Source organism: Netta rufina, assembly GCF_964035555.1.
Source record: "Netta rufina genome assembly, chromosome: 9".
Taxonomy (NCBI): Eukaryota; Metazoa; Chordata; class Aves; order Anseriformes; family Anatidae; genus Netta; species Netta rufina.
Window position 1 is genome coordinate 15,444,409 of NC_140132.1, and position 16,588 is coordinate 15,460,996.

The window sequence follows — 16,588 nt, forward strand, 5'->3', positions numbered from 1 at the left end:
AGCAAACAGGTGCTGAATCTCTAGATGAGATTGATAAGGAGGCAGAAATATCCGCCTTACTCAGGAAATTTCATATACCTGTGGTGAAGGCACGGTTCTTATTACTCAGAGATGGGGCTGTGAAACAGGAAAAATGCCTTTGAAGAGATGTAAGAAAAAATGCCCCTCTGAACAAAGCTTGAACAGAGCTAGATCAGTCCATACCAGTCCCACAGAAATGGTTGTATCTAGACTGGAGCATCATCACGGTAAGAAATAAAACCTCAGAGCATTGCACTCAGAACACCTTACTCCCTGTGCAATATCACAGAGTGCAGCTTGCCTTCTGCAGGATGCCAACAGGTAGCTGTTGCATCACACAAAACCCTCACACAATAAAGGAATCTGAAATCATTTCAAACAGCCTGTCCCTTTGGGTCTACATCAACCGAGGTACACAGATGGGACGAGAACAGCTCTACCCCTCCCTTTTCTCCCCAGACACTTGACCATGGCATGGGAATGTGTGACACGTGGACATTGCTCCCGGCCTCTGAGAAGAAGTACAGCATAAGCAGTAACAATACATTTATGCATAAAGAGTAGTGTTTGTTGGGGAAAAAGGACTGAACAAGTTATTTGTTCCCCTGCTGTTTTGCAAGGCAAGGTTCAAGGCTGCATTAACAGCCCAGCCTGAGCACACCTCATTTCACAACTATGCTCTGCAAGTACTTTACCTTTCATGCGCACTATGGCCTGGCTATAGGTCTCCCCTCTGGCATTTCTGGCATAGCAAGTGTAATTTCGTTTCAAGTCTTCTGGCGTGGCTTTTGCAACTGTTAGAGTCCTTACGATAGTTTTGTCTTCAAAACGTTCAATAGTTTCACTGTAAGAAAAAAATAGAGTATTACACACATGAAACTGCAGTGAGTTCTTACTGACAAATACTCCTTTCCTGATACAACTTATCTGGAAGGTACCTAAACTGGTATTTATAAATTGAAAAAGACTTCAGTTTTTTAATGCAGCTGCAGCTATCCCTTTATCCTTTTTTTTTTTTTTTTTTAAGCCTGATAAGTTTTTCCCTTTGCTTTTTTTTTCTGTATAGGTTTGCAAGCTGATCAGGCAGTGATTGCCTTCCATATCTAACTCAGCACCCAACAAATAGGTTTCTGAAGCTCATTTGGGTTTTTCACGTAATTGCATTTCTCTCTATTCCCCCCGATCAATACTATGCATAATACTATATATTTGTTTTCAGCCTCTGTCTCTTGAAACATTATCGTTTGTGGTATTACAGAGCATTCCTCTAAACAGAATTGTGTCTGCCCCTGTTTTAGAAATCTGACAGTACCATCAGCTATTTGTACTGCTACCAGGACCCGAATAAGTGATGATGTGAACCAGTAAACAAGGGCAGCTCTAGCAGGGGTATGGTAGTGTCACACACCTGCACCTACACTCCTCTGTGGGACACAGAAGGGGGTTAGACACAAGCCTAGGCTGACGTTACTGAGCATTACCGTTGTGTGACTTTAATCTTAGGGTCCATGATGTCATCTGTGTTTTTCCCATCTATGGTCCACCACACCTCAGTCCGGGAGTCCTTCAGAAAGGTAAAGAAGACCTCACAAGACAGAACAAGGTCATCTCCTGGGAAGAAAGGACCACAGTGAAGTAGAGCAAAGCAGGAACAGCACCACAGTGACTGCTGAGCTTCCCGGTGACACTATCAACTTGAGCTCTGCCTCCCCTTCAGGAGGCATTGAGGGCAGCACACCCCTTCAGACATCTAACTGTTGAAAATCCTGGACACATTGACTTGTGACAGACAAACAGGAAAAATTATCCTGCTTTCCTAAATAACTCAAACTTCTTGACTGCATCAAGTGATCCCCCAATGGGAGGTACTCCATGCTAACCGCTTCTTAGAAAGCTTGGCAGTCCTAATCATCCCCTCTGCACAGGGGACTGCGACCTTGAAGAGAAGCATTTTGGTGTTGAAACACTTGTTCAGGCACTTCACTTCCCCCCAAGATCAGGCTTGGGAGCCTGAATATAGTTGTGATCAGCCCATACATGACTGTCTCAGAGAGTCAGTGGGAGAAGTCTGATCTTCTCAGCCAAGAAGTGGTGCTTTAAAGTGAAGACTCTACTGCTAATCATCATCATCGGCATGACATTTATTACAGCAGTGTAACGGGACATGATCCATTCAGAGTAGGGAATTGCTCCAAAGAGCTGTCAGTCTAAACAGATGGGGTGGGGGAAGTGGTGTAATACCCCATTACACAATGCTGTAAGGCCAGCAAACAGAGAGCTGTCATTAATTAGGAAGTAACCAGCCAAAAGGGAGATGAGATGAGCAAAGAAGTGGCCAGAAGGCTGAAACCACTATGTGCTGAATAAAGGAGGGTGGAAGCAAACCACAGCCAGGGACAGGGCTGATACAAAGTCCTACAGGAATTCCTCTATGCAGCTGAGGGTCCTCCATTTCATCTGCTTCTGCAGCTGCACCAGTTTGCTGGAGTCCTCAATATCCATGCCTGATTATTTTAAAAAATAAAATAAAATCTGTGTGCACAAAAACTTTAAAGCTGTGCTCTTCTATTCAGTCATGGAGAACTGGCACCCCACACCATCTGCCAGACGGCTTGTGGCAGCTTGAGTGCTTGGCGAGGGGAAGCACTGGGAAAGCAGCTGAAGAGAAGAGCCTCTGTGCCCAGCTGGCCATGCCTTCCCATCCCTGCAGGCATTCATTGCAATTTACCTGCTTCCAGTTCGTAGATGACTTTCTCATTTGGGGATGTGAATTGTGGTGGCAAGGCCTTGTTCGGAGATCCTGTGGGAGAGAACAGATAGGCCTCCATCAGGAGCTCTGTGAGAAGCACATGGTCCTTGCAGCCTTGCTTGTGAAGCCCTCCTGCTCTGGTGCACATCACAAATTTTATGGTAACACCATCCTGCTGCAGAGTTTTGCACAAAAAGATCTAACCCTAGTTCCCAAACAGACCCAGATTTTGAGGCTCCTTCAAAGTTCAGGGAAGTCTAGATGCACGGTTTGGGATTCTCAAATCAGAAGAGCCCACGCTCCTCTGAATACTCAGCATCTCACATAAATTACAACCTATCACAGAAATTCTTTTTATTTCTGCTCCTAAAAAATAAACATAATTTCTTGTCCTAAGCATTCAATTCTGCTCTTAAAGCAGTAGTTGTCATGGAACTCAGCACATGCTCTACTGTTCACTAGGTTGTTAAGCTCCATCTACGATTCCCTTGCAGGTAGGCTGAGCCTTTGATCCCGGCACAGACTCGTCCAAGCACTAGGCTGGGTAGCTGGAATCCCGTCTGACCAACTGGCAGTCAACCTCAGTGCACAAGGCTTTGAGGTTGCAAGAAGACTGGGACAAGTTGGCTATTTTGGGACATCAAATAATGATCAACAGAGTGAACTGGAGACAAAAATGAGCAAGAGTGCCAGGGCAATGCACTCACACGCCAGCAGAGGGTACCCCTGACCATCTCATGGGCTGTACCTCACCTTCCTAAGCCTGGTCACCCTCGGTCCCTCTGTTTTTCAGGGCGCAGGACATGATGGTAGGTAGGACCTCCAGCATGACATGCCCTGGACAATCACAGGAGGCTGAACCCAGCAAGCAAAAACCAGTGACAGGTCAGTTGGGTAATATAGATTGAACACAACCAGATTCCGTGACAGACTTTACTAGCCATTTTCACCGCTTCTGGTGTTAGCCACCTGCAGCTTACGCTTCTAAAAGTCATTCTTACCCACCACCTTCATCATTACAGTTCTGGTGAGATTATATGTTCTTCCGTGGTCCTTGAACGTCACAATGCAAGTGTAATTCCCTTCATATGCACTGCGGACAATGCTAATGACAAGCTTGGGCCCTTGGGGGTATCGGTTGTTGAAGCCATCCACTAACTTGCAGGTCTAGAGTCAAGCAGAAAACAACATTTGTGCTTTAGGACTCAAAGAGATACTGGTTTATATCCCACTAAGAATATTTGTTTGGGGACTATTGATATAATACTTGGGTATATGATACAGGTCAGACCTAAATGCCATGAACCCTGGAACACAAACTAGTACATTCACCTTGAAAACGAGGTGATGACCCTAATGGTTTTATCCCACCTCAAAATATAGAGGATTTCAAAAGACAAATCTAGCTCTGATCTAGAAGTGCATTTGCAATCAAAGTGAACACCTCAGCAGAATGAAGAGAGAAAGCAGGAAGAGACAAGAAAATGATGATGTACTCACAAATTGATACTCACACTAAAGGACATGTCCCCAGTTGATGTCAGCATCTCTAACTCTTTTGGGACTAATCATGCTACCCTGACTGACATCAGCTGAGGATGAGGCCCCTGCACTGGCAACTGGCAAATGAGAATATATAGTACATAAACCTTAGTAACTCTTCTCTTTCTGTTAGGTAAGGCAGGAAAACCTTGGCCAACTACCAAGCTAGAGATCCCTTTTCAGGAAGGGGTTATGCAGATGACATCTTAATTGTCAGAAAATGTGCATATCTTTGAGTTTTATAAGAGATTATTTCTGAATGGTACATTTCCAAATCAGATATATCCTGATGGGGCAGCTTAAGACAGGGGTCATATACCATTCTTAATGGTTTTTATTAGGCATAGGATGATTTGCTACCTAAAAAATGGCTTCCATGGGGCTTTTTGTTTCACTCTGCTAATTGATTGTTGAGATGTGAATTTCAATGAAGAGTACAAGTAAAGCATTTCAACTACAAGAGTGAAACTGCTCCTCTTGGCTACAAAGCTAAGTTCTCTCCTGAAGGGTTTTAGAGTTTGGTATTCTTTAACTTATTTTTTTCTTTTCAACTGCAGATATATTTGTTGCCAACTTTTTTTTTTTTTTTTTTTTTACTATTAAATTTGCTCATACAGTACCTTCTACCTTGAAATCTGAAAGTGCTCTACAAAGCTGCCAGAAAATTCAGTCCCACACCCCCTGGCTGTGCATCCCCTGAGAATTTCTTATTCTCTCTTGACTAAAGGCATCCATCTAGAAAAAAACACTGGAGGTCAAAATTTAATAAAATTAGGCAGTAGTCGTGTAGGCAAGTGCCTGAGGATAGCTGGAAACAACCTAATTATCAGAGCAGAGTGGGGTAGGAACGTCTCCATCTTCAGAAAAGAAGTTTGCCAAGTTATGGCAAACAGAGCATCCATGGTCCTTGCAGAGCCTTGTTGTACAGCTTCATTCCCTGATCTTCTGGGATTTGGAAATTGTTTTCCTCGCTTAAGAAATTGCTTTTTTGTTTAACTAGAAATGGAAAAGCGTTTTTCTTCACAGAGATAGCAATTTGCTTGCCTTACAGGTCAAGCATACAAACCCCTTGCTTGAGCCCTCTCCACTTAAGCACACCAGTCAAAAAAATTCAGTGTTAGTTCTCTTATCCAAGGACAGTTTTACTCTCAAACTCAATAGAAATAAAACTTTTATTGTAGCTTTACTCATCTTAACGCTTTAATTGCTGGGCAGACTCTGAAATACAACTCCATGATTCTTCTGCCACACATTCCTTTTTCAGATCCAACACTGCATCCCACCACTGCCCAAGTAAAGACAAAAAGTGCTTCTTACCTGGTACCACTTGACAGTTGGTGTCACACTAGCAGGGAAAAACCCATCAATATCTGGACATATGATCTTCTCATTAGCATGCTCCAGGTAGAACTTCTGCTCAGTGGGTTTTATTGAATGGCTCACACAGGAGTCTTGGTCTTTTGGAACAACCTCCAAGGGAAAGGCAACTTTGCTACAGTAGGTTGTATTTCTAAGGACAGAGGAGGATAGGGTTGATTAAATGAGAGTGGCTTACTTCTCTATCAGGGGAATGAAATAGGAATCACATATGCAATAATGAGCATCGTAGCTCTGATGTGGTATATACAGCCTTAGTTGATTCATTTACATTTGTGAAAGGAAGTGCTATCAGAGATGGCTGCGCCAGCTCAGAAAAGCCCATAAACACGATTAACAAGCAACATCCAACTCTCCTGCTGGTAAAGCAGATAATAGGGTCAAAGGCACTATGAACACGAAACAACACAGGGAAGATCAGAAAGAGCTCTTGTGCTCTGTGCATAGCAGATGCTATGTTCATTTTGTACCACACTTAAAGACACTTAATTTCCTAGAAGTCTAAAACTCATGAATCTTTGCCAAATTAGCATGCAGTCAAAACATCACCCCTGCATCTGAAGCTATTTTTACTCCAGGCATACAGATCACTTCTTAATGGTGAGCGCCTGTGGGCTTTGCCATGGGCTCAGCAATAATATTTTCATGGACACTTGCAGTTAGCAAGGAGTCATATTCACAGAATCACAGAATTTCTAGGTTGGAAGAGACCTCAAGGTCATCGAGTCCAACCTCCAACCTAACGCTAACAGCCCTCCACTAAACCATATCCCTAAGCTCTACATCTAAACGTCTTTTGAAGACTTCCAGGGATGGTGACTCCACCACTTCCCTGGGCAGCCTGTTCCAATGTCTAACAACCCTTTCAGTGAAGAAGTTCTTCCTAACATCTAACCTAAAACTCCCCTGGCTCAACTTAAGCCCATTCCCCCTCGTCCTGTCACCAGGCACGTGGGAGAACAGGCCAACCCCCACCTCGCTACAGCCTCCCTTGAGGTACCTATAGAGAGCGATAAGGTCACCCCTGAGCCTCCTCTTCTCCAGGCTGAACAAGCCCAGCTCCCTCAGCCGCTCCTCGTAGGACTTGTTCTCCAGGCCCCTCACCAGCTTCGTCGCCCTTCTCTGCACCCGCTCAAGCACCTCCATGTCCTTCTTGTAGCGAGGGGCCCAAAACTGAACACAGTACTCGAGGTGCGGCCTCACCAGAGCTGAGTACAGGGGGACGATCACCTCCCTCGCCCTGCTGGTCACGCTGTTCCTGATACAAGCCAGGATGCCGTTGGCCTTCTTGGCCACCTGAGCACACTGCTGGCTCATATTCAGCTGACTATCCACCATCACTCCCAGGTCCTTCTCTGCCTGGCAGCTCTCCAACCATTCCTCTCCCAGTCTGTAGCTCTGCTTGGGGTTATTGCGCCCCAGGTGCAGGACCTGGCACTTGGCTTTGTTGAACTTCATGCAGTTGACCTCAGCCCATCGGTGCAGCCTATCCAGATCCTCCTGCAGAGCTTTCCTACCCTCGAGCAGATCGACACACGCACCTAACTTGGTGTCATCTGCGAACTTACTGAGGGTGCACTCAATGCCCTCGTCCAGATCATCAATGAAGATATTAAAGAGGACCGGCCCCAGCACCGAGCCCTGGGGGACGCCACTAGTGACTGGCCTCCAACTGGACTTGGCTCCATTCACCACGACTCTTTGGGCCCGGCTATCCAGCCAGTTTCTAACCCAGCGAAGCGTGCGCCAGTCCAAGCCAAGAGCAGCCAGTTTCTTGAGGAGAATGCTGTGGGAGACGGTGTCAAAAGCCTTGCTGAAGTCAAGGTAGACCACATCCACAGCCTTTCCCTCATCTACCCAGCGCGTCACTCTGTCATAGAAGGAGATCAGGTTCGTCAGGCATGACCTGCCTTTCATAAAGCCGTGCTGACTGGGCCTGATCGCCTGCTTCCCCTGCAAAAAAAATTCATTAATGTTTGCAAGGCTCTAAGCACCATTACGATGTAAATTGGCGCAGTGCTGAGTGGTCTTATAATTGTAACATTCTTTTCCCATTAATGCTTTTGTAAATGCTCTTCTTCCTGCAGAAAGATATGATGCTAACAGCATTGTTTTCCTGCTTCCATCAAAGTCCTTTGATTACAGAAGTTGTACCACACGACCTACCTGAGCATGCACGTATAATTCCCTGTGTCATTGAGAAGAGCAGGCCAGAACCAAAGGGTGTCTTTCTCCTTACTGATGCGATTATCCGGGAGACGAAAGTTAATGGGCTCCTCCAGATCCCGGTCCTGCCCGATCCTGTACCAGATCAGGGTTAAGCCAGCAGAATGGGCTGTACTGTAGTTATACTTCAAGAAGGTCTCAAAAAGCGGGCATTTGATCTTGGCAGGTTCCCCATCATAAATCTGGATCTGTTTCATGGTGTCCACACCCCAGTCATCACAGCGTTCTGCAAGCAGGAAGAACAAGGTGCCTGAGCTTGCACATCTCCAGGAAAAAATCAGTTCTGCCCCCCGTTTCCTACAGCCCTTGGTCCTGTCTCCAAGGAAGTCAGAGGCAAAAATCTAGTGTTTTAAGTGGAAACAAACTTGGTTTTCACAAAGCACAACAAGAACAGTGTGATGAGCTCTAGAGAAGTTGAAAACCTCTACTTTCATTTGCAGACCTGCTACATTTCTTCCAATGTACTGTCATGATGGGAAATAAATATGATAGGATATTCCTGCCTAACACCAGGCTTCCTAGAGAGCTCCAAGATAATACAACCTTAAAAAATAACTGCTGTGGGAATATAAGATCTGCATGAAAACAATGCTAGAGGTGCGTCCATCCACACAGAATGACAGGGAAGATGGAAATAGAGGTGTCCTGAGAAGAGGAAAAAATGAGCACTGCAAATATCAACCATCCCTTAGAGCTATGGGCCATTGCCCCTGCCAGAGGAAGCTGGGCTGGAGGAGCTGGCAGCAGGCACTGCCTCTTCTGTGATGGATTTGTGCAACTCCTGTGCATGCCATACTAACACTACAAACTACAAAGTGACACATAGTGACTGTTCACAGCAAAGTTTGGGAAGGGAGGCTAAGGATCAGGAGAGACATTACAAAGGAGACAGCAGCAGGTTCACTTGGGGATCACAAGCAGCCCCCCAGTGCTTTCCCCAAGTACTGTCCAACAGGATCAGCGTGGCTCACAGCAGACTCCAGCTAACAGAAACTGGGCAGTAAGAGAAAAAGCTGTTCAATTATTTTTATTATTTTTTAAAATTGCTTCTAGTGAACAGGATCAAGACAAACAGCACACTCAACACCCATTTATCTTTTAAGAGCTCCTTCCCACCCTATTCCTCCCACCCATGAGGATGCCCCATCACAAAGGGATGGGGTGCAAGCAAAGCAGGGTGCCAGCTAACCTGGGAACAACCTGCACTTCCCAAATCCCCATATGCTGACAGGGCAGAGGTGACACGGCACACTTCCCAGCACACCCCTGCAGCTGCAGCGAGGCATTAGCTAGGGCAGCCTGATGTCTGAGCCCTAAATGAGTCCAACAGAAAAGGGGTTGCTGCCTGCAGCTGCCCCAGGAGAGGCATCGCAGCCACTCCAGAGACAGCACTGCAAAGCTTCTCTAGTTTGCAGATTTTAGAAGAACTTGGACAGAAAGGAAAAACAGAATACAATATGCTCTTTGAGCCCAGTTCTTCTGAACTGACTTCACAGGCCCAAAGCACAATTTCTGGCATTTTATCTTCCTTAAATAGACAGTAGGATGTAGCTTGGCCCCAAATTCATACTTAATTAAAAAAAGCAAATAGAAACCTTTGAGAAGACAGGCCCACAGTGCTTTAAGGCAGCAATGCTAACTCATGTGGCTCAGCAGTGTTTAGTCATGGGGAGACAGAATTTGGGCCAATAATAATAGAAATGCTTTCTGGCTGTTTTATACATAAATGTAAATACAAACTGCACGGCTGCTACAGCATGGCTAACACCCATGTGATGGAGTGCTACTTCTGGACAGAGGGAAATGGGCTGGGAGGAGGTAGCAAGGCTAGCAAGAGTCCAAGTATTAGGAGAACAACCCGAACCATGAGGAATGCCTTAGCTCATCATCTCAGACATACAGATATTTCTTTCAGAGCTACTCTGCTTCAGCCTGCACCCATCAGTCTGTACCACTGCTATTGCAGCCAGTGACAAGGCTCATTATGAAAGACCAAAATCACTACCAGAAGCATCACACCATGAGAAGGTACAGTCACCCTGCACCACCATGGTGGAGGCCAACTGGAACCAATATGCTGGTTCATGCTGGTCAGGCAATTGCATTAGGTCAAGTTTCCATGTAGTCAAAAACAAGACAAATGAGCCTGCCAGTGCCTGGCTCTAATTGCATGATGAAGATCTCATTACCATTCACGTGAGGGGCATTTGTTTTCATAAAGAAAGCCTTCCCCTCTGAAAGGAGCAAGGTCTCAATGCAGACCTGTGCCTGTTCATCAGGACACCCAGGTTCTCTTCCCTGCACCTGACTTTGCAGCGTCCTCTTGGGTTGCAAAAAGGAAAATTATCCTTATTACTTCAAATAGCAGGACTGAAGAGGAAGTAAACTATATAAAAAATTACCGTATTGAAATTCTTGGAGTAAAGATCAATGAATTTTGCAATCATGAGCAGGTCTTGCATTTTGCAAGAGCTCATAAATCAGCATTGTAAAGCTACTTACTTGTTCTACCTGAATGAGTAATTGAAAATAAATATATTGCTTTTGAGTAATGCAGACGGGAAAAAAATACATCATTGTATGGGCCTTGCTTTCTTAGCTGGGGGAGGAAGAGAGACCGTTGTTCTGCACCGTAAGAGCAGTACATGGAGATTTTGTCTCGGAGCTGGCCAGTTCACATGATTTCAGGAATGCCAACACACCAGGTGGCCAGCCCTAAGGCTGCCCCATCAGGTCGTGTTCAGGTGTCCGGCACACTTCCAAGCTCAACCCCAAGCGCAGCACGTAACCAAGCCAAGAGCAAGCTGCTACACAGAGATGACAGCAGCAGACCTGTGGCTTGAGCCTGCAGGTTGTGCTTACCACTGCACTGACAAGGCTTAAATCGAGTGGGATCAGCATTCATACTCCGAACTCCGGGCTTCCCTTGACAAACAGAAACCCAGTGAAGCTACGGGAGCTATATACAACACCACAGTCCCTTCCACACTGCAGCAAACAGCACTACTCCCGTAACAGAAGGAGAGAAAATTCTATAAAAAAAATCCATCACACAAATGAATCTTCCCAGAAATGCCTTTGCAGAACACTTGAAAGCAGCCCCCCTTTTCTTCTTACTACTCATGGTTCAGCTGACCCCCTTATGCTGAGTGCTCTGCAACCATGCAGCAAAGCAATCTATAACCCGTAACACCTTCCCTGACAGAAAACGCAGATAGAGGTAAGGAAGATGTATATTTTTAAATATATTTGCTGCATTGACAGCAAACTGCCAGCAGGGGTTGATCCACCTAAAGGCCCCAGTGCTTCACAGGTCCCAGAGAGCGCCAGAAGTGGTAGGCTGCATGGTAGGAAAAAATGCCTCCAGCACAGGAAGAGAAAGTGCAGGCAGAAAGGCCATGGTACGGATGCCCACCTTGCTTCACGTGCCTCAAGATAAATACATGAGCATGCTGCTGCACTATGGCTCTGCCCTGATGCACACTGAGAAGTAGCTTGCATACGTAGGTGAATCAGCAAAGTTAATTCAAAGCGTCTTCCTTGCTTGGTGTGTATATTGCAGCCCTCATTCATAGGAATACCTACTATTGTACTAGGGACAGCAAGCTCTTCTGTTACAGAAGCAGCCTGATCTGCCCCATTTCAAAATCTGGTGCTGTAACACCCTTCAACATCAGGCATCCCAGTACAGACTGCTCCTCAGAAGCCAAACAAAGCTGAAGAAAGTGGCTTCTCCACACGCAAAGCAGAAAATGAGAGGAGAGAAAAATAATGATGTTGCTTAGCTGCACAGAGGTGAAAACAGACATTTCTGGAAACCTTTCCCAACCTTTAATTTACCGCACTGATTTACCCCCTAGGGAACTGAACACTGAGTACACCCAACTGAAACGCTCCCTTCAAGATGTGTCTGCAGCACCTATTAGAAGCACCCACACAGCCAAAAATGAGATAAAATTGGTGCAATTATTTGGATTTTCAAGGGGAGACAAACTGCAGAACCCACGGATTAAAAATAAGAAGAGAGCAAGGCCACATCAAGAAACACAATGCCCTTTTTTCTCCCTCCTGTTTAGCAGTTCTGTGCAGTCATTTTAAGTATGCTCACGGTACCTCCATTTAAAGAAAAAAAAAAAAAATCTCCACCACAAAACCACCAGCTCCACCCTGCTTCCACCCCATCTCTCTGTCCCTCCCCTGGGGCTACAAACAAAAGCCTTCCACTAGCTAAAACTTCTGCAAAGAAATATAGAGCCACTCTTGTGACAGGCCATCCATCACACCAGCACAAATCATCCTGCTATTTGCCAAATTGATGCATCCTTTGTAGTCATCTCCAATCCCTAGGAGGGGGCCCACCCCACGCAGAGAGGGGCTGTGCTGACATTTGGGATATGCTTTTCCCCACTCCATGCCACCAGTAGTACTAAAGGGGGCTGTACCATCTTCCTACTTCCTTCTGCATTATCTTAAGGCAAAGCTGAGCTGAGTCCATCTCTTTGTGCAGAGGGCAGTCACACCAATGGTTAGCTTGATACGAGCATCAATAAGGCAGAAAGCCGGTCCAGGAAAGCAATTAAGACTGAATTAATCACTACCACCTCTAAGAAAAAATTTCCCCCACCCTCTTTCAAGCGCACAGCAGTTTGCCAGCGAGTGGGAAGCAGAGGAAGCCAGGCTGAATGGTGGAGCTGCTCTCAGAGTAAAGGAGGCACCAGCTGTGGCCAGCCGCCACGCGTGGGTGCGCTTTCTATTCACACGGGTGCCAGGAGCGCCCACGCTTCCACTAGGCCTGGGGTTTTGCTTTCACACGTGCAGCCTGCATAGGAGTGTGGCACAGCGTGCTCCACGACAGCATGTTTTGTTCAGCAGCTGAGAAATGAGGCAGCGTAGCAGGAGAGCATCTCCCACTTGGCCTGTACCCCATCTGACCACGCACACAACCGAGGAAGGGTGGCACTGAGCAGAGTGAGAGGGAACATCTCCCTGTGCTGGGAGAAGAAGCAGATCCAAACACTCTGAAATCAGTGGGTATTAGAGGACTCGGGTAGCCCCAGCCTAGATCAGCTAGCTTTTCGCATTCATTCCCACCATCTCCAAAGCAGAGACATTGGTCAGAGGGTCTGGAAATCGGGAGGAGCTCAGCACCACCTTGGAGGCTCAGCCTAGAAGCTGCATGAACTCTGCGGGAGTTTATAATCTGACTTCCAGTGTGAACACATCAAAAAGAGCCTGTCATAGCCTCACTACCTCCTTCCCCCAGCCTCTCCAACATAAGCGAAAGCGGTGCCAGCACAAACCTCCTGCGATCAGCTGGGAGGCACAGCGTGCAGCCCAGCCCCGTGCGTGCGTTCCTGCTGCGACGGCACCAGCAGTGGGGCTTCACACTTCTCCCAGGGCTCCTCCTGCCGTGCTGCTGAGCTGCAGTGCTGCTGTGAAAGCATCTCCACAGGATGCTGCTGACAGAGCAGCATCTCCCTCTGAATGCTTATCATTTCAATACACAGGATGGACAAGAAAGGAAGGAGGAAAGAGACTCGGTGTTTCCAGAAGCACTTACACAGTGTGGTTGATAAACTTCAGGTCCTGCGAGTCTAGTTCAAACAGGTGTGACAGCCTGTGCTTGTGCCAGCTTCACAAAAAACAAGCTGTGTGAACTTCTGTTGACTTCAGCACAAGCCAGGACTTCAGAGGAAGCAGCCAGAGCATGACATCCAAAAATGACCAACCTGTAACAGAGCCCACAGCACTCGACTCAGAGCCTCCTCACCGATCAAGCAGTCTGTAACGAGGAGAAGGGTGGTTGTTGTTTGTCTTAAGACTCCTCCACAGTGAGCTCTGTGCCTTCACTCTCTATCTGTGATTAAAGCTGTGTTTACTGAATGTGGCACAGAGTGTTTTGGTTACCTCCAGCAACCAGGCACACAAAAAAAAAGTGTTCAGTTTTCTCTAGCAAGCTTGACATGTTTTCCTGAAGGCTTTAGAGGAAAAAAAAAAAAAAAAACACCATGAGATCAAAATGATAAAGGTATGGGTATGAACTGCTTCAAAGCCTGAAGGAGAAAAGGAGCAAATAGCTACTTTCCATCCCACTTCATTGAGGAAATTGCTGCATGAAGCAAAGTAGAGCAGCACAGGAGGAAGAGAGAGAGAGAGAGAGAGAGAGAAAGAGAAAACAGAACAGCCTGTTGCAATATTATCTGTATGAAAGGCAGAGGTGGTTTGCCTGATTCATGCCATGATAAAACCATGCTCAAGCTGGCAGGGACTCTTCCACACACCCAGGACATCCAGTCAAGTCAAGGTCCAGGCTGAACTCCTGGCCCTACCATGGACTTGCAGAATTAAACCTGTGCAGCCTCGTTACTGCACTGAGCCAGGGTCTTGGTTGCATCCCGTCCTTCTTAAAAAACAGCAAAAGATCCTGCACTGTGACTGCACAAGTGACCATCTAATACTGTAACAGCGACATTCCCAAAATGAGCTTTCTTCCACACGTTTCTGCATTTCTGTGCAGAAAGGTCACTCTGCATTCACGTTTGTACAAAACTCACCCCCTCTCGGCCTCTGTGGCCAAGAAGAGGAAGTGAACACTGTTCCTCTCTCCTTGTCAGGCATGATTCTGGCTGACACGGAGAGAGGCTGAAGGCTGCAGCTACGTGTAGACACCCTGGGTAGCTCCATCCTGGAGGTTTTGTCTCTACTTCAGGGCCACACACACCTTTCAACACCCTCAACTTCATGCCCTCCAAGTGCCATAAACTTCTACAACCGCAGTAACTCAGACTGGTATGGATGGTTATAAAATCATGTCCTAAATTAGGACAGCAAGAAGCTGCGATGGGAAGAGTAGGAGGAAGTCAGGAAATCCCAGGAGAAGATGGTGGGGGAGGGATTTAGTCTCTTTAGAAGACAATAATGCAGTTTAATCTATTTTTCTTTTGACTTTACACACTAAAATAAGCTTCTCAGCTTCTGGGGCTGTCACAAATCATAAGGAAAATAAGGCCACTGGAACCCCATCAGTAGAATAAGAGCGATACAGTAATAATCCTGAGGAGCTGCGCAGGGCTTTCCATCTTCAAAGTGTTTTACAGACAGTAATTTATTAATCCGCAGATTTCCCCTGGCCACAAGTAACTATTCTGCCTCTCTGCAGAGAGCAGGGAGACACAGGGTGCAGACTGACACTCGAGAGGGAGTGCAGAAGGCAGCTCTAACCTCCCAGGCCAGACCAGAGCTCCTGGCTGCCCTACAGCTGCAGGTGTAAATCCATTCAGGATTTGAGCCCATGCTGGGCTCACCCTAACACAGCCTGCCCAATACCCCCAGAGCAGCTCTCGGAGGAGTTTCTTACACAAGCACGGTGCCTCCTGGCACTGAAGGATTATCTGTGGACTGCTGTTACCTGTTAAATCAGTATCTAACATAGTCCAGCTTTGTTTGAAGACAAAGGGATAACATTACTTTGTATTCATACTGACTGTTACTGTCTTAGACTGGTTTTTCATCTCTTAAACCACTGTGTATCTACATCACCCCAGTGTTGTCAAAGAAGTCATTAGAAGACTGAAACTAGGTTCATTGGTTTTTGCTGTCTTTTTTTTTCTGAATAAAAAAAAACATTTGGGTTCATTAAGCATCTACAACACAAGTAGAGATCTAAGCCTTATTTCCATCTTAAGGATAGCTTAGCAGAGACAAGGAAAACAGAAGACCCTGAATACCATTGCAAACAATGTCCCAGAGGTCACATGTAAGGAAATCAAACCCAGGCACTGCAGATTATATATAGTTTCAAGACCAGAAGATATTCGCCCATGTGCACAGCATGAACAAGTAGTAGACTCAGGCATCCAGCTGAAATGACAAATTCCTTCCCTTCCCCAAGCCTGTTTCTATCCCACACTGTGTAGCTACTTTCACCTGCCTGCTCCTTCCACTCATCATCTCTCCTTCTGTCCTCCCCAGGCAGACCATGCCCTGACACAAATCCAACCCACCTTGTCAGCCGGGGCTCATCTCCATGACGATTGAGCCAGCAGAGGTGCCCAGGCAAACAGTTCATACCCATACACAGATCCAGCTCTCATCCACACAATGTCCTGTGAAACTGGGCTCCAAGGCATCTGAAAAACTTCAGCTGGGATACTTAATAAAGTGCATTCAGGAGCCAGGTGCCGTGGTGCAAGGCCCACACCTGCATGGAGCTGCTTGGTGTCAGGAGAGCACTGGGGCAGCTTCAGGACACATCCAACCTTTCTGAGTTCCCTCCCCAACTTCTGCAGTTAGGGAAGAAATTATACTGCCCAAACACTGTGACATTACCAGAGCATTTCCAGTCTCCCACACTAGACTATTTACGGCTTTCCTGGGGTGAAACAGGCTTTAGCTTTAGGTGCCAGCCACAGGAAACCACACAGCATAGCAGAGGGTTGCACAGGCGGCTGCCCCTCCATCCAAACACAAACAACCATGAAAGCCCATTAGTAAGGACAGTAGATGTTCTGACAGCCAAAGTGGCTTATGGCATACACAAAACAAAAAAGAGCTCTGCACTGAGCAGTGGGTCTGCCATCCACAGACATCCAGAAAATTAAATGCATACACTATAGCAGCTTTGCTGAAGGGATGTTTCAAGTGATCGTGTGTCCCATGCATCACCCTTTGACA

General features: G+C 46.4%; 1 protein-coding gene across 2 annotated transcripts in view; it reads right to left on the reverse strand.

Annotated features, from left to right (window-relative positions):
* IL1RAP (interleukin 1 receptor accessory protein) overlaps positions 1-16,588 on the reverse strand; it is a gene marked incomplete at its 3' end in the record, with an annotated part of 46,164 nt that overhangs the window by 12,543 nt on the left and 17,033 nt on the right. For both annotated transcript variants that reach the window (XM_084292198.1, XM_084292199.1), the window contains exons 3-8: positions 7,856-8,141; positions 5,630-5,822; positions 3,772-3,937; positions 2,750-2,821; positions 1,503-1,632; positions 717-865 (exon numbers count right to left, since the gene is read on the reverse strand). In XM_084292198.1, coding sequence (XP_084148324.1) covers positions 717-865; positions 1,503-1,632; positions 2,750-2,821; positions 3,772-3,937; positions 5,630-5,822; positions 7,856-8,141 — 996 coding nt within the window. The remainder of the gene's footprint in view (positions 1-716; positions 866-1,502; positions 1,633-2,749; positions 2,822-3,771; positions 3,938-5,629; positions 5,823-7,855; positions 8,142-16,588) is intronic.